The 25205-nt window shown below is 42.4% G+C and overlaps 1 protein-coding gene across 2 annotated transcripts in view; it reads left to right on the top strand.

Annotated features, from left to right (window-relative positions):
• LOC146571307 (ras-specific guanine nucleotide-releasing factor RalGPS1-like) overlaps window positions 1–25205 on the top strand; it is a 96701-nt gene that overhangs the window by 8908 nt on the left and 62588 nt on the right. For both annotated transcript variants that reach the window (XM_085280461.1, XM_085280462.1), the window contains exons 3-5: window positions 2824–2963; window positions 11053–11157; window positions 24050–24100. In XM_085280461.1, coding sequence (XP_085136587.1) covers window positions 2907–2963; window positions 11053–11157; window positions 24050–24100 — 213 coding nt within the window. In that variant the 5' untranslated portion in view covers window positions 2824–2906. The remainder of the gene's footprint in view (window positions 1–2823; window positions 2964–11052; window positions 11158–24049; window positions 24101–25205) is intronic.

Below are 25205 nucleotides of genomic sequence, written 5' to 3'. Positions count from 1 at the left end.
CAGGGATTTGATGTTTTTTTTCTAATTCCTGAATGTTTTTGTTTTCTTCTTTCTTTTTATGTGATGAGAAAGAAATTATTTTACCTCTCATCACAGCTTTCCCTGCTTCCCATAGAACAGATGCTGAAGTTCCGGGAGCATCATTATAGTCTAAATATTCTTTTTTAAAATATTTAATAAAGTCTTCATCTTTAAGCAGTGATGTATTAAATCTCCAGTTTTTACTTGGCGTAGTATTATTCTTGTGCATTAGTGTTGAAGATACAGGAGCATGATCGCTGACAGCTATAGGGTGAATCTCAGTATCTGAAATGTCACTCAGCAGTGAGCTGCTGACCAAAAAATTATCCAGATGAGAGTAGGAGTGATGGACATGTGAGAAAAAAGTATATTCCTTACTGGTGGGGTGAAGGGAGCGCCATGCATCGCAAAGACCAAAGTTGCTCATATACAGTTTGATTATATTTGTGGACTGCCAATTACGCCGAGTTCCTGCTGTATTGAGCCTACCCATTTCTCCATTTAGTCCAAGGTTGAGGTTGCCTCCAAGAACAAGTGTGCCATCTAAGTGTTCAGAGAGTGCACTGAAAAAACCGTGAAAGAATGAGGGATCATCAACATTTGGACCATATATACGTACAATACATAGCTTTTTTATCAAGTATAGATAATTTAATGATTAAGAATCTGCCCTTGTTTGTCCTCCTAAAAAAATTGTACCTAGTATTATGGAAAACTTGGGTCCACTTGCTACATTTGCCAAACCTTCTATCAGGAACCTTGATGGTACTATTGACTCAGCTCTGACTTTGGACGCTCATGTTAAATCTCTGGTCTGCTCCTGTTTTTATCACTTGAGAAACATTGTTAAGCTGAGTCCCATTGTATCGCGCTCCGAATTAGAAATTGTCATTCGTGCATTTGTTTCATCTCGTCTGGGTTATTGTAATTCTTTGTTTACTTGTTTATGTAAAGCCTCTTTGAAGCATCTGCAAGTTGTTCAGAATGCTGCTGCAAAGCTTCTGACCAAGTCTTCCGAGTACTCCCATGTCACACCCCTCCTGATTCAGCTGCACTGGCTCCCTATTAAATTCAGAATCCACTTTAAGGTTTTGACCTTGACTTTCAGGGCTCTGCATGGACAAGCACCAACATATATCAGTGAAATTTAACATCCATACATTCCCAGCAAGTCCCTGAGGTCATGTGATCAGGGTTTGCTGGTTGTCCAGCACACAAGGCTGAAAACAAAAGGCGACATAGCTTTTTTAACTGTGGCCCTCAGACTGTGGAACTCTCTCCCTTTGAACATGAGATCTGTGGACTCAGTGGTCGCTTTTTAAAAACAAAAAACAAAAAACAAAAAAAAAACAGCTAAAAACTCATCTTTTTAAACTTTCTTTTGGTTGATTTTGATTTTTATGTTTTGGCTTCTGTGAAGCACTTTGTGATTTTTATCTTGAAAGGTGCTATATAAATAACATTTTACTTTACTATTTGCCCATTACGCAAACTACGGGAGATCCAGACTTGGGTCTGTGATGTCCTTCAGGTAGCTCAGCACCATACGGGGCAGAGAATATTTCCTCTAATGTAGAAGGGAAAGAAAAGGAATATGCAAACATGGCGAAATCATTTAAAACGTGATTATCTTAACTGGACCTTCATTAATCCAGCAAAAATCTATGGCAAAAATTTCAGATGCTGGCCAAGGAGAAACAGAATGACAGAACATTGTCAGAATAATATTCTCCAAACGTAACATCCCAGTGCACTTCAGACTCATCAACACCCTTTGACAAAAACTGGCTCATCACAAGGGACAGACTCATACCGTAAGCGGTGAAATGTCTTCATGAACTAAAATGAAGTTTGGTTTTAGGACCATCATAAAGTATTGTATCAGAAATAGGGAAAGGTTCCCTTTCATACAACTTGTACGTCTAAATGTCCAAATGTTTCAGTCTAGCCTTGATTTAAACTTTGATTACCATGCAGCTACAGAGATAGATTAGCCCTCTTCACAGAGCGGTGTTACCTGAGTAGGATGCATCAGTCAGAGTAGAAGAATGGGTTGTCCATTTATTGTATATGTGTGTGTGTGGTTCTTAGAATTCTTGCGGGGCAAATATTTTATTTTCTAAAAAGAACACAAATGACTTCTGAGCTGTTGCTATGGTGTAGAGGTAAAGAAATGTTGTTAAACGCCAAACAAATGCATAGTAATAAGCCATGGTGTGGGGGAAAACTTTTGAAAGAACACCAGATCTCAATGGGGAAGAAATTATGCTCGATATCTATACTCCTATGGATCGGGTCATGTAAGGAATGAAAGGATGCCACATTGTTTGATCGACCTACAGAGGGGTGAATTCAAAGATGCCATGAGAGTTAAAGTTCAAAAGTCAAAGTGTTTGTGGTCAGTCTGAGTATTTCATGCTCCTAATGGCAGCCAGTGTGCTTTTGTCTAATATGTAGTGGTCTGTGTCCCTCCATGGTTATGCCTTCCCAGACCATCACTTATCCACTGGCAAAGCGGTCATGCTGACACAGGGTCTTATTGGTTTTATGGTCAAGCAGAGAGTGTGTTCACTTTTCGCTCTACTCAAGGGCCTGCCCGTTTGCCTGCAGTGAACTCTATTGTCAGATTGAGGCAGTGTACAAAGTATGTGCCACCACTGGTCTGTGAGCCACTGTTGCTTGTGTCTTGTGTGGGTAGTAGAGCAGGCCAGTGGTGGACCTGGCCGACCTGATATACAGGCATTTGAATACTGTTAAGATGGAAACAAAAACTCAAAGTTGCTTTATGTCTTCTGTTTGCAGGCATGGATGACAGGTTATGTGTGCCCCCCAGCTAAAGGCCTCAGTTGCCATTACCTGTGCATCCATTCAATCCCTCTGTGAGCATGTATCGCAGGAACGGGCTGTCGGATGGTACTAGCATCAATTCAGTCACCTCAGAGGTAAGGACATGGTTCTACAGAGATTATTGTTTGTTTGTTTATTTTTGTTTTGTTTTTTAATAATCCCCAAGTACTGTTAAAGAGAGCAACATTTTTTTTAAACAAATCCAAACATGCTAGTTTTATAACGGATGCTTCCATTATTTTGCTTAGCACACAGAAACAAAATTATTTAAAAATAACCCCAAAAGCTACAAGGGTCAAAATTATTAGTGTCCCATGATGCTAATAGCCAGTTGTGTATCCTTTTTGCTAGATAACAGCCTGCAGTCTCCTAAAAGAAAATCCCAGCCCATTCTTCTTTGAGGAATCTCTTAAGCTCCTCTAGATTTGATGGTCTTCTGGCATGGACCTTGGCTTCTAATTCACCCAACAGATTTTTAGTAGGATTTATGTGAGGACTTTGTCCAGGGCTAAATCAGAATTATCTTTATTTGTGCACACAAACAAGGGATTTGACTCTGTCCTCTCTGCATGCAACACAAGGCTTTGTGATACCTTCTCAAGTAACAGTTCAAACCCTTGCAAAACTTTATATATATATATATTTAATACACACACACACACACACACACACACACACACACACACTATATAAGTTTGTGTATATATAGTATACAAACTTGCAAAAGCTTGTAGCTGCCTTGTAGCTGCCCCAGGGCAGCTGTGGCTACAATGTAGCTTGCTATCGCCAGTGTGTGAATGTGTGTGTGAATGGGTGGATGACTGAATGTAGTGTAAAGCGCTTTGGGGTCCTATGGACTAGAAAAGCGCTATACAAATGCAGGCCATTTACCATTTACCAGGCCATAAATATGGAAGAAATACCTCAGATTTAACTTCATTTTTACAAGCTTTGAGCATCAAGTTAAAGCACCTCATTGCTCAGCAATGGTTTGTGTAATGGCTCAATTTCTTTTAAAAAAAAGGTCAGTTTTTCAGAGGGCTTAATAATAATGACACTGGTAATTTTAGTTGGATTTCTGAAATATTTCTACTACAGGTGCAAATAGAAATAATTGGTGCTTTCTAAAGAAAAATAGTATGTTTAGAATTGATATGTTGAAAATCCCTGGTTTTGTGTAGAAAAACTTTCATACGGGGGTTAATACACGGGATGGGAGAAAACATGATGCCCTAAACATTATCTTATGCGTGCTGTCTCTGAAATATAAAATGTATCCAACATTGTACTTTGTAGTACAAAGCTGGTGGGTTTATTTGTTTGTTTGTGTTTAATGTGAGTATTCAGTTTATATTTTGTATGTATTTTTTATTTGATATTTATATCAAAATGTCATATTATGAAATTGTTGTTATAACAATGCCATACATTTGCTGCTGTGTATGAATAACAACAAAATAAGCCCGGGCATGTCTGAGAGTCAGAGGTCGTCAGAGGTGCACATCCCCCTGCCAATGACTTTTGAATACCTAAAAATGGATCTACTTCAGAAAACTCCAAAGAAGCAGAATATTTTGCAAAATATAACAAACAAAAAACAAAACAAAACTTTCTGCTAAATGTGGAATGTGGGAAAACCAATGACTGTAGAAAACAGTCAGAAAACAGTTTTCTACAGTCATTGGAGAAAAAAAAAATAAATGTGGAAAACAAATGTTTTTCATTACTTGAGGCTGTTAAGTACAACCAGGCTATGACGGACGAGATGTTAGCAGCTGGTGATGAACAACTTATATTTTAAATAAATTACTGAACTACTTGCCAGTTGTACTCCGTATGACAGGAAGAATAAATAGTGGATGAAAGTTACCGATATTGTTACCTGGTAGAAAAACGGGGCATTAAGCAGCTGGTTAAAAAGCTCGACCCAAGAACGTTCCAGGTTGAAAATATTTTTCAGTTTTATTATGTGACATTATTGTGCAGTTCCTGCAAAGTTGCTTGGTTATTGTTAAAGTGTTAAGCAGTTATTTGAGATTTTTATTTAAAAAGCTTTCCAGGGAAAACTGCCTGGAAAACATTTTCGTGCCTGCATTTGGCTTGGTGTGACTGGATATAACGCCGTGTCACTACTATTGCATTATAATGCATTGCACAGCATATTAAAAGGCAGTAGGTATTATTGAATCTCTAATTCAGTTCAGTTCAATTTTCTTTCTTTTTTTTCCTTTTTTAATTCAAATTCTGTTGTTTTCAATCAAATTCTGTTGTTTTCATTCAAATTCTGTTGTTTTCATTCAAATTCTGTTGTTTTCATTCAAATTCTGTTGTTTTCATTCAAATTCCGTTGTTTTCATTTTAATTCCGTTGTTTTAATTTTAATTCTGTTGTTTGTTTTAAACTTCCGTTGTTTTCATTCAAATAGCATTTTTTGTTCTCAACTTCCGTTGTTTGGCACAGCAAGAAGGTCCTGAGTTCAATTCCAACATCAGGCCGGGGTCTTTCTGTGTGGAGTTTGCATGTTCTCCCCGTGTTTGCGTGGGTTCTCTCCGGGTACTCCGGCTTCCTCCCACCGTCCAAAGACATGCAGCTTGTGGGGATAGGTTAATTGAATAATCCAAATTGCCACTAGGTGTGAATGTGAGTGTGAATGGTTGTCTGTCCCTGTGTGTTGGCCCTGCGACAGACTGGCGACCTGTCCAGGGTGTACCCCGCCTTTCGCCCTATGACAGCTGGGATAGGCTCCAGCCCCCCCCCCCCCCCTCCCCCGCGACCCTGAAAAGGATAAGCGGAAGCGAATGGATGGATGGAACTTCTGTTGTTTTCATTCAAATTCTGGTCTGGGGTCCGTTCTTCGTACCTCGCTAAGTAAGTTAGCTGGATTTGATTGTTGACGATTTCGCGTGATCTTGGATCGTTCGGTTCTCCGAAGCTCATCCGGGACTTGCTGCCATAGCAACAGAGCCGTGAGCGTAAACCTGCTTGGGAGCAGGCTTACTTTATGTAAACAGGATTAGATCGCGGCCACTCAGGTATGTCCGCTTCATGTATACGAAAGCAACAGCGATATTTTACCACTGTTTTTCCATAAATAAATATTATCAATGTAACTAAAGATAATGCAGTACTTGATCCTTTCATTGATTTCATACAGATACATACAGGTCATTTCCTAAAAAAAGGGAAATGTACTATTAACATTCTATTTCATGTATTTGATTATTTCAGATGTAATTCATATTTTAGAGTTGTAATAGTAAATTACTTCGTGTAATCAAGATGAGAGACCACGGCTATAAAAGCAAAGGTGGATTTGGGAAGCCTGTCGCAGCCATGTCCTGTCCGTATACGCGAGCCACCCATTGCGGAAGGTGCGAGATTGATAAGGAGAGTTTTCAGAACTCAGCGTATATTGCGGGATAGACAGGATCCTTTAGCTCAGCGCGACAGTGTGCTCATTGAGAGATATCGATATTCCCGAGAGGGTATTATTTACTCAACCAACTTGTTGACGAGGGGGTGCAGGACCACCACCTGTCTTTTTTTTGCTCTGTCCTTTTCTTGGTTGCTGTTATAAACAAACAGATTATTTCAGGGTCTCTTTTCAAGAGACTAAAAGCAATATAAGTGATAAATATTACCATTCTGTAGAATATTCTTATATTTCACTTTTACTTGTTCCCATGTTCTAGTGGGTCCTGTTGTGGCTCTAATGTGAAAGAGGATATGATATAATGTAATATAATATAATAAATTTACCCTACCGCCTACTGGTGTTGGCCAGAGGGGCCGATGGCGCGATATGGCAGTCTGGCTTCTGTCAGTCTGCCCCAGGGCAGCTGTGGCTACAACCGTAGCTGCTTCCACCAGTGTGTGAATGTGAGAGTGACTGAATAGTGGCATTGTAAAGCGCTTTGGGTGCCTTGAAAAGCGCTATATATATCCAATCCATTATTATTATTATTATTATTATTAAATTACTTACGAGTTTAATTTGTCAGCAACTTTCTGCCAGCCCTCTCTCCTTGCTTTTGCAGCCTTTGCAGTGTTCCCTTGCGTTTTAATTAAACTCTGAAACTCCTGAAATCCCTCAATCAAGAGTTCTTGCTCTGCTGCCGAAAAATACTGAGCGCGCTCCTTCGACATTTTCGCCGACCAATCAAAGGGTTGCCGATCAATGTTTCTACTATCGATGCGTAGCCCCTGTTAAGCCACCCAGTGATCTCACATTACTTCATCCAGCTATACTAATCGTCAACAACAGGTGTGTTCGGAGAACCGGAATAGCGAGCTCAAAGTTAGCGCAATGATTTGATCTTGGATGTGTCATTTGATCTTGGATGTAGTAAGCGAGGTATGAAGAACGGACCCCTGTTCATTCTTATTCTGTTGTTTTCATTCAACTTCCGTTGTTTTCATTCAAATTCCGTTGTTTTCATTCAAATTCTGGTCTGTTCATTCTTATTCTGTTGTTTTCATTCAAATTCCGTTGTTTTCATTCAACTTCCGTTGTTGTCATTCTAATTCTACTCTTGTTATTCAAATTCTATTGTTTGTTTTAGAATTCTGTGGCTTTAATTCAAACTCTGTTCTATACATTCTAATTCTGTTGTTTTCATGCAAATTCTTTGGTTTTTGATCAAATTCTGTTCGTTTAATACATAGCGCCAAATCACAACAACAGTTGCCTGGAGGCGCTGTTTATTGTAAGGTAAAGACCCACAACAATACAGAGAAAACCTAAACAATCATATGACACCCCCCCCCCCCAATGATATTATATACAAATATACTGACAGCTGGAAATCTGCAATTCTAATGTGATTACAACCTTTTGAATCAGTGAATACAAGTGCTCAATTGCTCAAACCGCTTACTTGCTTTTGCAACGCTTCTCTCCGGAAACATGTCGCAGAACTATAACTGTAACTAAAGGAGGGTGAAGGAGGGTTGGGGGGTGGTAGGAACAGGCATGAAGGCCAGCCAGCCAGTCAGGAAGCAGAAGACCAAGAGGTGTTCTTCCTTGCTGCCCTCTGGTAAGTTTCCTTCAAACCAGAGTCTTCCACAACAGATAGAGAAACACTGCTTTTATGCTTTATGGCTTATTGTCTATTTTCTATTATTTGACCTATTCTTATTGATAGCTTATTGATGGCTTATGTCTCATGTGACTCAGTTACATCAAGCACTGAATTTTGTTACTACACTATACATGGTACACACTTCTACACCTTTATTTCTAGATAGATAGATTTTCCACAACTTAAACAAATGTATGCATGTTTCCAAGTTCCTTTCTGGATCACTAGAAATCAAACTATCTATTCAGCCATCTTCAACCATCACTGGCTCTGTGGAAGTAGAAAAACACATTATTTTAGACACTTTGAGACCAACTTGTGGTCTTGTTGGTTCCATGTCATCTGCACTGTACTAACTATGGTTCTTTGTTTCTCAGATTCTCCACCCATCTTGCTCAGCCATCTACTGACCAGTGAGACATTTATCATGCTTTATGACCAAGCACCTACCTGCTTTCCCACCCCACTCCCTGTACTCTCAGCTGTTTGAACACTTTATAAATAAAACTGAATTAAGTATTTAACATACATGTGGACTTGGAGAAGGCATTCGACTGTGTCCCTCAGGGGGTCCTGTGGGGGGTACCTCGGGAGTATGGGGTGTCTGGCGTTCCCCCGGACAAGCTGGAGGAGGTGGCTGGGGAGAGGGAGGTCTGGGCTTCTCTGCTTGGGCTGCTGCCCCCGCGACCCGGCCCTGGATAAGCGGAAGAAAATGGATAGATGGATTTAACATATGTTTGTGTTGTTTATGAATACAAATAACTAAAACAAACACTAAACATATAGATATATCTGTATTATAATTTAATGTGTTACCATATTCTTTCATGGCATATTTCAAGTCCTCGGGCGCTTGGATCAGAAACACTCTGTTGGTTAATATCATGTGATTAAACTAAAAGAAGAATCACTCTTGGACACATTATTTGCTCACTTGTATTAAGGCAAATAATACAATATAATTAATAACAAATATAACAATAATGATAAACCACTGGTGATAGTCAAAGTTTTTTTTTTTTTTTAAAAAACAATGTCACTTCTAATGACCAGTGTCTTTTAGTTTTGTTTTTAAAGCCTTTATCTGTTGAGTTTGGTGATGTATCATACAAATGTTGTTGTAAATGTTTAATAGTGTAAAGATGTACCCATAGACTGACCAATACTGTGTAATATTGCTGATAAGGCCAACAGGAGGAACCAAATAATCTCGTAACTGAGAACTGTAAAGATACCTTAATTCCCAGACAATTTCTGTATTCATGTCACTTTTTTCTAATTTCTCATTTAGAGAAATTTAAAGAATTTTGTGCCTCTTTTGTCTTCTGTATCGTGAGACCCAAAAATTATGTCAAATTGGCATTGTAAAGGTTTTCTCACTTCCTAATATGCATCTAGATACACAAGTATAATACTTTACTGAATTTCCTGGAGGAATCCACCCGAGGGATTAATAAAGTCCTATCTAATCTAGTTTAAGTATGTTTTTGTTTGTTTTTATTTAATTATGTGATCTAACTTTCTCCCTTTGTGTGGCAAAAAACAATGTATATGTGTATATCATTATCGTCAAGGACCAGCCAAGGTCCAGTCAAGAATCAACCACAATGTCTCTAATTCAGTAACTGCCGGGGGGCTGGAGGTTAGAGTTGTGTGGTGTGAGGAGCTGAAGGAGGTGCACAGGCAGAAGGCTGTACAAGCAGACTGTTGGGAAGAAAACACCATAAATTAACTTCTGCTTAACTTGCAAAGCTTTGGGCATCGGGTCCTTCTGTTACAGTGTATCTGCCCCACGTTCAGCCTGGTTCTGCTGGAAATTTCTTACTGTTTCAAGGGAGATTTTTCTTCCCACCACTACCAAATGCTTGCTCATAGGAGGTGGTTTCTCCCAATATTTGTAGGATCTTTATCTTGTCAGTATAAATAAAATTTAATTAGATGGAAATAGCTTTGTGGTGTCTTGTTGGGTTGTGTTTGAAACAATTCCGTAGTTGCCGTAGTAGTGTTCAATATAGTCCTCTAGTCGTTTTCTCCAGTATACGAAGTATGCATTTTGATACCTGTCAGCTGGATTCTTTATAGTAGAGTAAAAATCCAGTGTTTAAAGTGTGCCTCATTGTGCGGTACATTATGAGTGATGCATGCTGTTGAGAATTCATGACAACTACTGCAATAAAAAATTTAAATCTACACACACGCCAATTTCAAGTGGCACCTCTAAAAAATATTTAGTTAAGAAATTTGTGGCATTTTCAGTACTTATTTTACTCACTGGTTGAGAATGACCAAACGCAATAAGCCTAAGCTTAAGTGCCAAACTCCACCTTAATTTTTCATTGATATTTTAATACCCCCTGTGAATCTAGACTGTTATTCTTGTCACAATGTGGGTTTGTGTTTCTGGGCTCATTAACAAATTATTTTCTACATTTGAAGAAAGTTCTAAACTCAGAGGACATGGCCAGATTCAAAATTTCAATGCTGCTCTTGGGTGGCTCAATAATTATATAAATCACAGAGAAAAGTTTATTATTTTATTTGTTTAAGCATCAGAAGTACTTTCTTCGACAGAGCATCAAGTTTTACTCATCATATGATTTGTGTTGATAATACATTTGTAAATACTTCTTTAAAAAATATTAAAATTAATAATATTGATATGCAAAAATGTACTGCACATGTACTGTATCAGAATCAGAATACTTTATTGATCCCTATACCTGTATATATTTATAGTGGATAATTGAGGATAATTTGGGGGGCATTTCCACTGCAATCTGTGTCTACTGAAGAATGTAAAGAGAACTATTGGTATTGTTGTAAAGGAGTATTTAATCTGATGGTAATTTTGGTATCAATTATTATGTATTAATTTTTGACATTCCTAACCAAAGTCACTACTTTTTTCATTGTTACTGTGAAACAGTGAAGAAACAACTTACCACACAAGTATGGCTGGCAGCAAATCACAATTGCCTAATCTGGCACAGTAAAACGTAAAATATTTTAGTTACAAATCAGAGGATTGTCTTGCATGAATTGTGACACTATTGTATCTTGAGTTATTCTGTGATAAATTGATGGTGAAATTTGTTTCTGTCAGGCCAGCAGCAGCTCTGACTCTCTGCAAGGACCTTATGTGAACTACGCCAAGAGCTACGATGCGGTCGTCTTTGATGTGCTTAAGGTGACGCCTGAGGAGTTTGCTGTAAGTATGTTGATTAAATTAGTTTATGAGGTTAATGAATAACTTCTATAAGAGAATATCATAGAATAGATATTATGGAATAGATGATAGTAAATGGCATATAAATTTAATTTAAGTACATTTTCTTTAAAAACCTTGCCATTTAACATTATTTTCAGATTTTTAGGTGGCAGCCTAAGCTAAATTGATTATACCAAACATAATGATAATTTTAGATGATGCTTGGTTAACATGAGTAATTAGCTCAACAATAAAATTAGCTTAGCTTAACAATAAAAATAATTTACTGTTACTTGGAATTCAAGTTGGACTTCAGATTTTTTTTTCTTTTACTACAGCAGAGCTTCTACAACTTTGAGTGTAATTTAATTGAAAAAAAATATATATAATAGAAAGAGTCATCTCTTTTGGTCATCTTGTCTTGACCTGGTCAAAAGTGGGTGGATCTGAAGGAAAGGAATACAGAATGAACAGTAAAGACTAACCCTTTTATCCTGGTTAATTAATTTTCATAATTGCTGGAAGCAAAAGTCGTTGAAATTAAAATCCAAGCCCTAAATCAAACATGATTGTGATATATTTTATTTTCCAAACTTTTTTGGTACACTGGATTTTTAAAGCATCCTGCTATGGACTAAGTGATATTGTCATGGTCCTGGGCCATGTGGGCCCAGTATTCTTAGTTTTCATGTATTTTTGTATTTTGTTCTTTATTTAGGCCATGCTTCCTGGGTTGATCTGTTACGTTGTTCCCTAAGTGTTTTTCCCTTCATGGCTCTCTCCCCCCTGTGTGCCCTCTATGTATTGATGAGCCCTCGTCTCCCTTTGTGGTTGTTTCATGTTTCCCCAGCCCGTTATGTCGGTGTTTTCCCCGTGCTCTCTCTCCTCCTGTCGGAACCTCTGCCTCTACATGTCATGTTCAGTTCACCCCGCCCTGTCTCGTTATGGTTATCTGTGTCACCTGTGTTCCCCGTGTGTTCCCACTTTCCTCGTTAACCCTCTGTGTATTTCTGTCTGCGTCTTCCTCTGTTCGGCGTCGCGTTCTCCCTCATGTTGTGTGGATCTCCCTGTGTCTCTCTGCGTATGTTAGGTTACTTTTCCCAGTTTAGTTTTGTATTTCCTATGTTCTGCCATTCCAGCATTAAAGCTGTGATTTTGAGTTCATCCCCGTGTCTGTGAGTTTTGCTATTGGGTCCTTCTCCTGCCTGCCACACAACGTATCATGACAGAAGAACGCGACCACAACATGGACCCAGCAGTTCACAACCCCTCCGCGGACCGACAGTACGACGGCGACCATGCCGGACCCAGCGACACAAAGACTGGAGATTGTCCGGACAGTGGAGTCGCTATGCGACAAGTGGCTGCACTGTTCCAGTGAGGAGGAACGGGAGGAGTTCGCCCGCCAGGTAGGGGTGTGCGTGTCTGTGTTCCCCTGGTTATGGGAGACGCTGCACCCCCTCGTCAGCGACCTTCTCGTCTCCGCTCTCCGACTCCGTCCGCAGCAGCAGCGGCCCGGTGGGCGTGCACCTTCACCAGAGCCGTGCCATCGCGCCGTTGCCCCGCCGCCTCATGAGCCAGTGGCGGTCAGAGTCGGAACGGTGAGGCTCACCACGGACACACCATTGGCTCACACTTCATCAGCTTCCGCATCTTCGCCACCGCCTGCCTGCACGGAGATGCCCGAGGCTGTTGACTTCGGTGAGGAGGAGCGGCAGCAGGTGTTGCGGGCTTATCGGGAGGACGAGCTCCGGTGGAAGCCCTGGCTCATCTCGGAGCAGGACCTCTCACCTGCTGCACAGCCTACCAGCCGCTCGCCGTCTCCAATCCACTTAGACTTTACTTCGCCTGCCTCATTTCTGGCAAGGATGTGGGCGGACGACCGGGAGATCGCCGCTACATCACCCCCTGCATTTGTGCCATCAGCGCCCATCGCGCCAGCTACCAGAAGGGGGCGGCGCCGGCGCCGCCGTGGCACCGCATTAACTCCGGAAATCATGGAGCCCGGTCTCTGTGAGCAGCAGCAAGCAGCTTGCACCCACGTAGAGGAGGAGCTCCGGAGAAAGCCGTGGCCTACCCCCGATTGTCAGCACATCTTTCGGGGAACACGCCTGGCTCTCGGGGGCCCTCGGAGCCGCCAGGGTCTGCAGCCCTTCACAGCTCAGTTAGCTCCCTCGCAGCCACCCTCAGTTCAGTCAGCTCCCTCGCAGCCACCCTCAGTTCAGTCAGCTCCCTCGCAGCCACCCTCAGTTCAGTCAGCTCCCTCGCAGCCACCCTCAGTTCAGTCAGCTCCCTCGCAGCCACCCTCAGTTCAGTCAGCTCCCTCGCAGCCACCCTCAGTTCAGTCAGCTACCCTCCTGGAAGCCCCCGCTGCCTGGTATTCTCAGCATCGACATCTTTTCCCGTCAAGGTTTATCGCTAAATCATTCGATCCTCCCTTAAGAGAGAGACTGCGTCCTCACTGCCTTCACCCCAGTACACCAGTGTCACCTGGGTCTCCAGTAGCTCAGCTCCCAGTGTCACCTACCCCGCAGCCACTTTCAGCTCAGTTTCCAGAGCCACCTGTTTCAGTTCAGGCCCCAGTAGCTCCAGTGCCGCCTGTAGCGCAGGCCCCAGTAGCTCCAGTGCCGCCTGTAGCGCAGGCCCCAGTAGCTCCAGTGCCGCCTGTAGCGCAGGCCCCAGTAGCTCCAGTGCCGCCTGTAGCGCAGGCCCCAGTAGCTCCAGTGCCGCCTGTAGCGCAGGCCCCGATAGCAGTACGGTCCGCTGGTCAGCTTAACATTCAGCCAGGGGTCTCTAATCTCTCTGGCTCTGCATCAGCTCCTGCTGGGAGCTCGGATGAGCTCATCCAAGACTCCGCGGCTCCCACGCCGCCTTCTACCTCGTCAGCTGGAGGGTCCGAGGGGCCCGTTCAGCCTCCTGTCTCCGCTGGAGGGTCCGAGGGGCCCGTTCAGCCTCCTGTCTCCGCTGGAGGGTCCGAGGGGCCCGTTCAGCAACCTTCCTCGTCAGCTGGGGGTTCGGGAGAACCGCACCAGCCTCATGCCACGTCAGCTGGAGGGTCCGAGGGGCCCGTTCAGCCTCCTGTCTCCGCTGGAGGGTCCGAGGGGCCCGTTCAGCCTCCTGTCTCCGCTGGAGGGTCCGAGGGGCCCGTTCAGCAACCTTCCTCGTCAGCTGGGGGTTCGGGAGAACCGCACCAGCCTCATGCCACGTCAGCTGGAGGGTCCGAGGGGCCCGTTCAGCCTCCTGTCTCCGCTGGAGGGTCCGAGGGGCCCGTTCAGCCTCCTGTCTCAGCTGGAGGGCCCGAGGAGCCCGTCCAGCACCATGCCACACCAGCTGGAGGGCCCGAGGAGCCCATCCAGCCACCTTCTGCTACGCCTGGTCCAGCCTGTGCTTCGTCCGCTGCAGCCTCAGAGCCTTTGTCCGCTGCAGCCTCAGAGCCTTCGTCCGCTGCAGCCTCAGAGCCTTCGTCCGCTGCAGCCTCAGAGCCTTCGTCCGCTGCAGCCTCAGAGCCTTCGTCCGCTGCAGCCTCAGAGCCTTCGTCCGCTGCAGCCTCAGAGCCTTCAGCCTCGCCTGGTCCAGCCTCCGAGCCTTCAGCCTCGCCTGGTCCAGCCTCCGAGCCTTCAGCCTCGTCTGCCGCAGCTTCGGCCTGTACTTCGTCTGGTCCTGTGCCCACCGGGCCATGGCCAGCACGCCTGACACTGGAGAGCCGCCGCTGCCTTCCGCGCGGCCGGCCCCCTGAACTGCTCCGTCGTCTCCTCCGCCGCCGCTGCCTTCCGCACGGCCGGCCTCCGGACCAGCTCTGCCACCTGTGCCACCCGCCTGGTCGGCCCCCCGACCGTGCGACTCGTGAACTCTTGTGCCTGTGGGCTCTGGGTCGGCCCCCTGAACTTTATTTTGCCTACGGTCATGTGCTCCTGTGTTTTCTGTTGTTTGTTTTGTTTCCCGTTCTGGTCCCTCCGTCCTGGTCCCCCGCCTCCCGCCCTGGGTGGGTTGTTTTCTGTTTTTGTTTTTGTTTCTCGGGTTTGGGCTGTCGGGAGCCAGCCCTTTAGGGGGGGGTGGTGTCATGGTCCTGGGCCATGTGGGCCCAGTATTCTTAGTTTTCATGTATTTTTGTATTTTGTTCTTTATTTAGGCCATGCTTCCTGGGTTGATCTGTTACGTTGTTCCCTAAGTGTTTTTCCCTTCATGGCTCTCTCCCCCCTGTGTGCCCTCTATGTATTGATGAGCCCTCGTCTCCCTTTGTGGTTGTTTCATGTTTCCCCAGCCCGTTATGTCGGTGTTTTCCCCGTGCTCTCTCTCCTCCTGTCGGAACCTCTGCCTCTACATGTCATGTTCAGTTCACCCCGCCCTGTCTCGTTATGGTTATCTGTGTCACCTGTGTTCCCCGTGTGTTCCCACTTTCCTCGTTAACCCTCTGTGTATTTCTGTCTGCGTCTTCCTCTGTTCGGCGTCGCGTTCTCCCTCATGTTGTGTGGATCTCCCTGTGTCTCTCTGCGTATGTTAGGTTACTTTTCCCAGTTTAGTTTTGTATTTCCTATGTTCTGCCATTCCAGCATTAAAGCTGTGATTTTGAGTTCATCCCCGTGTCTGTGAGTTTTGCTATTGGGTCCTTCTCCTGCCTGCCACACAACGTATCATGACAGATATGCTGGAAACAAAGTAGAATAGCTGTGCCATGTTAACATAAATAAATTTAAAATAGGACAAAACATGCTTTTCCGTTAAAGTTTTCATTATTAATTAAGGGTTTCAAAAATAATACAAATAAATAAATGAATAAAAACATCATGTAGGTACTGTACAATTACAGGTAAAAAGCTATCCAAACCTATCTGGCACTGTGTTGAAAAAAGTAATTCCCTCCCTAATCTCCTTGTGGCACCCTTTGGAGCAACAACTGCAGTCAGGTATTTACAATAACTGGTAAGGAGTCTTACACATTGCTGTGAAGGAATTTTAGCTCACTCATCTTAGCAGAATTGTTATACTTTAGCCACTTTAGAAGGTTTTCAAGCATTATCAGCCCGTTTATGGTCATGCCTAAGCATCTCAACTGGATTAAACTCAGGACTTTGGCTAGGTCACTCATAAACCTCTATTTTATTTTTTTTAATTAAGTAATTCATTTTTTTGGAGCCATTCAGAGGTAGATTTAGTGATATGCTCCGAATCATTTTCTGGATGAAAATGATGCTTCAGGGTATAAACTGATAGCTGGACATTGTCTTTCAGGATGTTCTGGTAGAGAGCAGAATTCATGGTTTCATCAGTTGGTATGATGATCTTTTCATGACATGCTCTTAGTTTCATGCCAAATGTAATGGGTCACAAACCTTCCAGAAAGTTAAGCTTTTGTCTTGTTAGTCTACAGAATATTTTCCCAAAAGTCTTGGGTTTTGTCAAGATGTTTTTTAGAAAATGTGAGACAAACTTTTGTGTTTGTGGTCACTTGTGGTTTTTCACTTTGGATGACATGGATGACATCTTTGCTTGGTCTCTTTGTTACTGTTTGATTCATGAAGACTGACCTTAACTGAGGCATTTGAAGCCTGCGGTTCTTTAAATGTTATTCTAGGTGCTTTGGTAACCTCTTGAATCACTAATGTGGTCTTAGAATAATTTTAGTAGGCCAACAACTGTTCCAAGATTTTTCCATTTGTGAATAAGGAATACCTCCTGTACACCCACCACCCACCTGCTGGGCGGCGGTCAAGGTTGGAAGCCCTGGGAGACTGATCCCCCCAGCTATTGAGGCTGGTAATTGGGACATGGAACGTCGCCTCTCTGGTGGGTAAGGAGCCTTAGCTAGTGCCTGAGGTCAATACCAGCTTGATATAATCAGGCTTGCCTCAATGCATGGTGAGGGCTCTGGAAGTCTTCAGGAGACTGGATGGACTCTGTTCCAGCCTGGACTTCCCCTTCGTAAGAGGTGGCAAGCTGGGGTGGGTATCCTTGTATCCCGTCGCCTTGATGCCGCTACTTTTGGTGTTTTTCTCCAGTGGGCCGAGAAGGCTGTTTCCCTGTATCTTCAGGCCAAGGAATGAGTCCTGACTGTCATTTGTGCTTATGTGCAGAATGATGGTTCAGAGTATTCAGCCTTCTTGGCGTTGCTGGGTGGGGTTATTGACTGTATTCCATTTGGGAGGAATGGACTTCCTGATTTGAACCTCAGTGGTTTTCTCTTATTGGACTTTGTCAATAATGAACACAATATTTGAACATAAAGATGTCAATAAGTGTACGTGGCACTAGATCTCTGGACACTTAGATGAAGGAGGAGCTGAACCGTCAGCTGATCACCACATGTGGTGAGTTGGATCAGGTGGCAAGGGAGGATGCTGGACAGACATGGCACACCAAAACATATAGCGAAGGTGCATTGGGAACACCTGGCAGAAGCCCCTGACCACAAGATGTTCAACTCTCACCTCTGGCAGAACTTTAATAGTGTTCTGAGGGAGGCTGAGGACATTGAGTCTGAATGGCAAAGTCACTCAGGTAGTTAACAGGGTTTTAATAGTTTTGCAATTTTCATTAGTTTTTTTATTTTTATTTAGTTTTGACTTCAGATTTTCAATTTTATATCAGTTTTAATTAGTTTTTACCAATTGTTTGCTAGTTTAGTTTAGTTTTTATTTTTTTGAAAATCCTTAGTTTCAGTTTAGTTTTGATTAGTTTCAGTTATAGTTTTAGTTGTGTTTGCAATAATTAAGTGTAACAAAATCCCAGTTTCATCATATCAGTCATTCTCTTCTGCTTATCTTTGGGTATGTTGCTATTCCAGCTACCATACCCTGCACCCTGGACAGGTCGCCTGTCTGTCGCAGGGCTAACACGCAGAGACAGACAACTCACATTCCCACCTATGGGTTCTTTAAATAAATAAATAAAGGCAGATGAACAACCATTGATACCAGGCAACTATAAAATGTACAGTGGGGCAAAAAGTATTTAGTCAGCCACCGATTGTGCAAGTTCCCCCACCTAAAATGATGACAGATGTCAGTAATTTGCACCAGAGGTACACTTCAACTGTGAGAGACAGAATGTGAAAAAAAAATCCATGAATCCACATGGTAGGATTTGTAAAGAATTTATTCGTAAATCAGGGTGGAAAATAAGTATTTGGTCAATAACAAAAATACAACTCAATACTTTGTAACATAACCTTTGTTGGCAATAACAGAGGTCAAACGTTTACTATAGGTCTTTACCAGGTTTGCACACACAGTAGCTGGTATTTTGGCCCATTCCTCCATGCAGATCTTCTCGAGAGCAGTGATGTTTTAGGGCTGTCGCCGAGCAACACGGACTTTCAACTCCCGCCACAGATTTTCTATAGGGTTGAGGTCTGGAGACTGGCTAGGCCACTCCAGGACTTTCAAATGCTTCTTACGGAGCCACTCCTTTGTTGCCCGGGCGGTGTGTTTTGGATCATTGTCATGTTGGAAGACCCAGCCTCGTTTCATCTTCAAAGTTCTCACTGATGGAAGGAGGTTTTGGCTCAAAATCTCACGATACATGGCCCCATTCATTCTGTCCTTAACACGGATCAGTCGTCCTGTCCCCTTGGCAGAAAAACAGCCCCATAGCATGATGTTTCCACCCCCATGCTTCACAGTAGGTATGGTGTTCTTGGGATGCAACTCAGTATTCTTCTTCCTCCAAACACGACGAGTTGAGTTTATACCAAAAAGTTCTACTTTGGTTTCATCTGACCACATGACATTCTCCCAATCCTCTGCTGTATCATCCATGTGCTCTCTGGCAAACTTCAGACGGGCCTGGACATGCACTGGCTTCAGCAGCGTAACACGTCTGGCACTGCGGGATTTGATTCCCTGCCGTTGTAGTGTGTTACTGATGGTGACCTTTGTTACTTTGGTCCCAGCTCTCTGCAGGTCATTCACCAGGTCCCCCCGTGTGGTTCTGGGATCTTTGCTCACCGTTCTCATGATCATTTTGACCCCACGGGATGAGATCTTGCGTGGAGCCCCAGATCGAGGGAGATTATCAGTGGTCTTGTATGTCTTCCATTTTCTGATGATTGCTCCCACAGTTGATTTTTTCACACCAAGCTGCTTGCCTATTGTAGATTCACTCTTCCCAGTCTGGTGCAGGTCTACAATACTTTTCCTGGTGTCCTTCGAAAGCTCTTTGGTCTTGGCCATGGCGGAGTTTGGAGTCTGACTGTTTGAGGCTGTGGACAGGTGTCTTTTATACAGATGATGAGTTCAAACAGGTGCCATTCATACAGGTAACGAGTGGGGGACAGAAAAGCTTCTTACAGAAGACGTTACAGGTCTGTGAGAGCCAGAGATTTTCCTTGTTTGAGGTGACCAAATACTTGTTTTCCACCCTGATTTACGAATAAATTCTTTACAAATCCTACCATGTGGATTCATGGATTTTTTTTTCACATTCTGTCTCTCACAGTTGAAGTGTACCTCTGGTGCAAATTACTGACCTCTGTCATCATTTTAAGTGGGGGAACTTGCACAATCGGTGGCTGACTAAATACGTTTTTGCCCCACTGTATATCTTGGCCCCAATGAGACTATTGACTCTTGCAGCACCGGGTGTTCATAATTTTGGTTCAAGTGAATTGATAAACTTTTTGAAGGCAATTGACTCACACGGTTATGTAGATATCCCAGTCCTGTTGTCTCGGGATGCATCACGCTGCCTTGCCTAGGGTTAGCGTCTGTTTCTGGGGATGAGGGTTGAGTGTGCTCCCTTACATTCTCAAGGTAAGCTAGGTTAGCCTTCTTGTGTGAGCTTTTCAAGTGCACTTTAAGGTTTGTGGGATTTTTTTTCCCTTTAGAAATGTCCCTCATAATTTGTCTCTTTCCACTACAAGACACTTGCTTTATCCAAAACACAGTCATATTCAAAGTAATCCCAAATTGGACTCTGGCGCTTTCTCCCGACTTTTCCTGACATGATTCTGCGCGTGGACGGAGCAGCAACACAGACGACTCTACTAACGTACTGGCCACCTGCTGGCATAATTAGACAGCAAGAAAAAAAATCTGGAAACTAAACTTCATTTTCACCCTTGACTATTGTATGACACGCACACATCAATGAAAACTAAACACATTTTTGCTATAAATTCAGTTAATTTTAGTTAGTTTTCCTTTTTTTGTTTTTATTTTTATTTCCGTTAATGAAAATGTTTTTTCACTTCTAGTTTTCGTTATTTCGTTAGTTTTCGTTAACGATAATAACCTTGGTAGTTAAACAACACCTTGGTGGCCGTGGTGAATGAAATTCACCCTAAATTCCTGAATTCTCTGGATGTTATAGGGCTGTATTGCTGGACACACCTCTGCAGCGCTTGTGGCAATCTGGGCCATTGTCTCAGGATTGGCAGACTAAGGTGGTGGTTCCAATCTTTAAGAATGGTGTGTTCCTACATGTGTTTTATAGACTTGTAAAAGGAATTCGACCATATCCCTCAGGGTATCCCGTGGGGGGTGGTGCTGGAGTATACGGTGTTTGGCCGATTGTTATGAGCCATTCGGTCCCTGTACAGCTGCAGTGAGAGCTTTGTCCACATTGCTGGCAATAAGTCTAACTCATTTCTAGTGGGTATTGAACTCCACCAGAGTTGCCCTTTTTCATCAATTCTGTTTATAATTTTTATAAACAGAATATCTAGGTGTGTAGCATCTGCCTTGGTGACCTCAGAATCTCATCTCTGTTTTTGCAGATGATGTAGTCCTATTCGTTTCATCAGGTCGTGGTCTCTATCTTACACTGGAGCAGTTCTCAGCAGAGTGTGAAGTGGCTGGTGTGAGAATTAGAAACTCAAAGTCTGAGGCCATGGTCTTCAGCCAGAAAAGGGTGGAGTGGAGTGCCCACTCTGGGTCAGAGACATTGCTGTTCCAAGTAGAGGAGTTTAAGTAGCTTGGAGTCTTGTTCATGTGTGAGGGGAGAGATGGACTGGGGCTGAGGCTGCAGTTATGCACATGCTACACCAGTCCTAGTCCGCCACGGAGAAGAGAGACAGGAGCGTAAAAGCGAAGTTGTCGTGTTATTGGTCAACCTATGTTCACACTCTCACCAGTGGTCACAGGCTTTGGTAGTAACCTAACGAACAGGGCTGTGGATAGAAACGGTAAGCTTTCTCCTCACCCTATTTCTCCTTTAGAGATGAGGGGTTCAGCCATCAGAGAGAGGATCAAAGTAGAGATACTACTCCTCCACATCGAAAAGTGCCACTTGAGCTGGTTTGGGCATTTGACTAGGATACTGCTTCCACTCTGCAGCTTTGCTTGCCTTATCTCAGCATTCTATTAAATAAAAGAAGCAAGACTAGACAGTTATTACTAGCAGCACCAATCAGCCCCAACTAGCACTGCCCTGAACCCACTGCATCACCCCTCATCTGCAGCTGAAATACCTGTGTTAAAAAAAATACTCCAGTTAAAGTTGAAGCATTGATTTAACCTCTTTCCTCAAGTAAAAGTGAACAAGTACAGTCTCTGTAATCTACTCAAAGTAAGAAAGTTAGAAGTATAATCTGTTTTTATGCACAGACAACTGGACATTCTGCTTTATTAATATACTTATATATATAAGTATGATATTAGTACATGAGAATTCAAATGTTTTTTGAATCTAAATTCTAATTCTAATGAATGTACTCAGTTTGAATCTGTTATTCAAAGCAGAATAAAAAAAAAAGAATAAAAACAAAAAAAATGTCTTCTGTTGCCTCCACTACGAAATAGAAACAGTGAACGGTTACAGTGAGATTTAGCAGGTGGGGCAAGACTAAGATCTTTTGTAGTGGCACAGCTTGGAGAAAATACGAACAGCTTACAATAATTTATATTGTGAGCTCCAATAGGTTTTCTTAGTAGAGAAGCTGTTATCAGCTGACCTGTTGCTGTTTGTGAATTTTCACAACTGAATTCAACAAGATCTAAGAAGCTGTGTGACAGCTATCTCTGCTGAGTTCCATTTCCTACACCAACAGCATACAACAACATACATAACAACATAATGAGTGAATTCAGTGAAAGAATCTAAGCGTCATCAGTTTAAATGTAAATTAATCTCTGCTACCTAACACTGACCATCACAGCCACTGTGTATCAGTCCAACACAGTTTTTCAATGTGAATTCACTACATTAAAGCTAAGCTAATCCTGCAAAAAAGTACCCAGAATTTTAATGCAACATTACATGTAATCTTTCAATCTGCAGTTTATGTGTTAAGTGTCACTGAGGAGTCCTTACCTTTAAATGTACCCTCTCTTCTTCCCCTTCTCTCCTGTCTTTTCTTATGTTTCTCCATCTCTCACTGAAGTTAACTCATTTTTTTTTCTCTCTCTGGACCTTTAGCAGCTGGACCTTTAGTTAGCAAAACACTGTGTGACAAACTGCGCACGAACAGTCCATGTTTTTGCTGATATTTGTTGAGCTGATAGAGATGTTGTAGAAACTGTCATGTAGAAATGTTACTCTCTTTATGCCTATTCTTCTTCTGTAGCACTAGCTATACAGTTAGGTCCATAAATATTTGGACAGAGACAACTTTTTTCCTCATTTTGGTTCTCTAAATTACCACAATGAATTTTAAATGAAACATCTTCGACTCCAGTTAAACTGCCGACCTTCGGCTTTAATTCAGTGGGTTGAACAAAAAGACTGCATAAAAATGTGATGACCTAGAGCATTTTCTAACACAATTCCTTCATTTCAGGTGCTCAAAAATAATTGGACAAATTAGATAACTGAAAATAAAATGTTCATTTCTAATACTTGGTTGAAAACCCATTTGTTGCCAGTGACAGCATGAAGTATTGAACTCATGGACATCACCAGATGGTGGGTTTCCTCCTTTTTAAAGCTCCGCCTGTTTGTAGACCTTTTTGTCCGAAGTTTAGTCTTCAAAATGCATGCTCAGTTGTGTTAAGATCAGGTGACTAACTTGACCATTTAAGAATATTCCAGTTCTTTGCTTTAATAAACTCCTGGGTTGCTTTGGCTGTATGTTTTGCGTCAGTATCCATCTGTATCAGGAAATGCCACCCAATCAATTTGACTGCATTTTGCTGCAGACAGTATTTCCCTGAAAAACTAAGAATTAGTTCGGCTGCTTCTGTTTTGTGTCACATCATCAATAAATGGTAGTGTCCCAGTGCCACTGGCAGCCACGCACGTCCAAACCGTCACACTACCTCTGATGTGGTATGCTTTGGATCATGAGCTGCAGTCTTCTCTTTATGGTAGACTTGTATATTGATTCGTCTACCTCCTTGGCTGTTTTGAAGGGGTCTCTCTTCATTATGGAAATGATTCTCCGATCATCCACCGCTGCTGTCTTCCGTGGACGTCCAGGACGTCTTTTTGCATTGCTGAGTTCAACAGTGCTTTCCTTCTTTCTCAGGATGTACTGAGAACTGTAGATTTTTCCACTCCTAATGATGTGGCAGTTTCTCTGATGTTTTTTTTTTCTTTTCTGTTTTCGCTGCTTAAGGATGGCTTGTTTTACCTGCAGGGAGAACTCCTTTGACAGCGCGTTGTCCATTCACAGCACAATCTTCCAAATCTATCAACTGCAAGCACCACACCTCAAAACAATTACAGGGCTTTTATCTGCTTAATTGGCAATGACATAATAAAGGAATTGCCCATACCTGCCCATAAAATAGCCTTTAATGTTCAATTATTTGCAATTACTTTTGGTCTCTTTAAAAAGAGGGTGGCACATGTTAAGGAGGTGAAACTCCTAAACCCTTTATCCAGTTGAATGTGGATACCCTCAAATGAAAGCCAAGAGTCTAAACATTATGTCCATGTCCATTATATAATTTTAATCGGACTTGGTGTGTGTGTGTGTGTGTGTATATGTCTATGTAACTTTTTTTTTTTCTTTCAGAGTCAAATCACCCTGATGGATGCACCAGTGTTTAAAGCCATACAACCAGAGGTAAGAAATGCTTGTGATGTTAAAGTGGTGGGTAGTCTTCTAAAATCATTTCACAGTTTCATTCTCAATGCCAACTGTGGAGTGTCATAAGCCTAATAGTTGATTATTACTGAATTCTTCAAGCAGTTTCTGATTAATTTCTATGAGCTTAGATGTATAACAGTCCCATGGAATATGAACACTGTTCTTAGGCAATATGATTATGATTGCTAAATGGTATCACCTATACAGTGGCAATAACAGTGCACTCAGTGGTGTGACTCTTGGCCAGACAAACCTTTACTGCGCTTCATTGAAAGCCATCTTTCTCTACCATTAAAAAAAAAAGGTGAAAAACCAAAATGCAGGATTCCCCTCAGAGAGCTACTCCTCCTCATTCACTGATTACAAGTATTTCTGCTCAAGATGGTCTTCACAGCTGCTCCAGTCAGCTGAACCTGGATTGTCCTCCATGTTTGGAAATGCTGCTTAGCCTGCATTAGTCAGTAAACTTCCTTTCACTGTTCCTGGCTGAAAAATCTCGAAGCATCAGTGTCTTCAGATGCTATGTGCCAGGAGGATTACCGGGGAGAGAAATGGAAAGAAATTGAGATTTGGAATTGGGTCGGGATGAAATCCCCTAATTACGTAATTGTACACAAATCTGTTCTTCTAAAATGGCATCCCAAGTAGTTTTATCTCTAAATGTCAGTCAGAAAGTTATGACTTTGCAGCCATGGGTTTCACATCTGTCAGTGGTAGGTGTACAATAAAGCCCATCCAACATGTGTTCAGGCTTCCCCCAAATGTCACTTGAATCAGGTTCAAACAATTCATTCCTTTTTTAACCAAACAAAAGCACATATGTACTTCTGTTGTTTTTGTTGTGTTTTATTTACCTCAATTTAATAATTTATAACATTTGCATTATCTTGGCTTTTTAATATTGTGTTGACGGATTGAAATGCAAAAGGATTACCATGAGTGTGTGGAGCAAAGCATATGCTTTTTGTTGTAGATATTATGCATTTGTAAGATATTTGTTGATAGATTTTGACATGGCAGTAAGTTATTAAGGACTGAATATATATAAGTTTGTCATTGCTGCATAATGTATTGCTCCCTT

Source organism: Mchenga conophoros, linkage group LG7 (assembly GCF_057382185.1).
Source record: "Mchenga conophoros isolate Kocher_MC1m ecotype Shallow Benthic linkage group LG7, M_conophoros_male_GT1.1, whole genome shotgun sequence".
Taxonomy (NCBI): Eukaryota; Metazoa; Chordata; class Actinopteri; order Cichliformes; family Cichlidae; genus Mchenga; species Mchenga conophoros.
The sequence above is the reverse complement of the archived record's forward strand: the minus strand, read 5'-3'. Positions and strand labels throughout refer to the sequence as shown.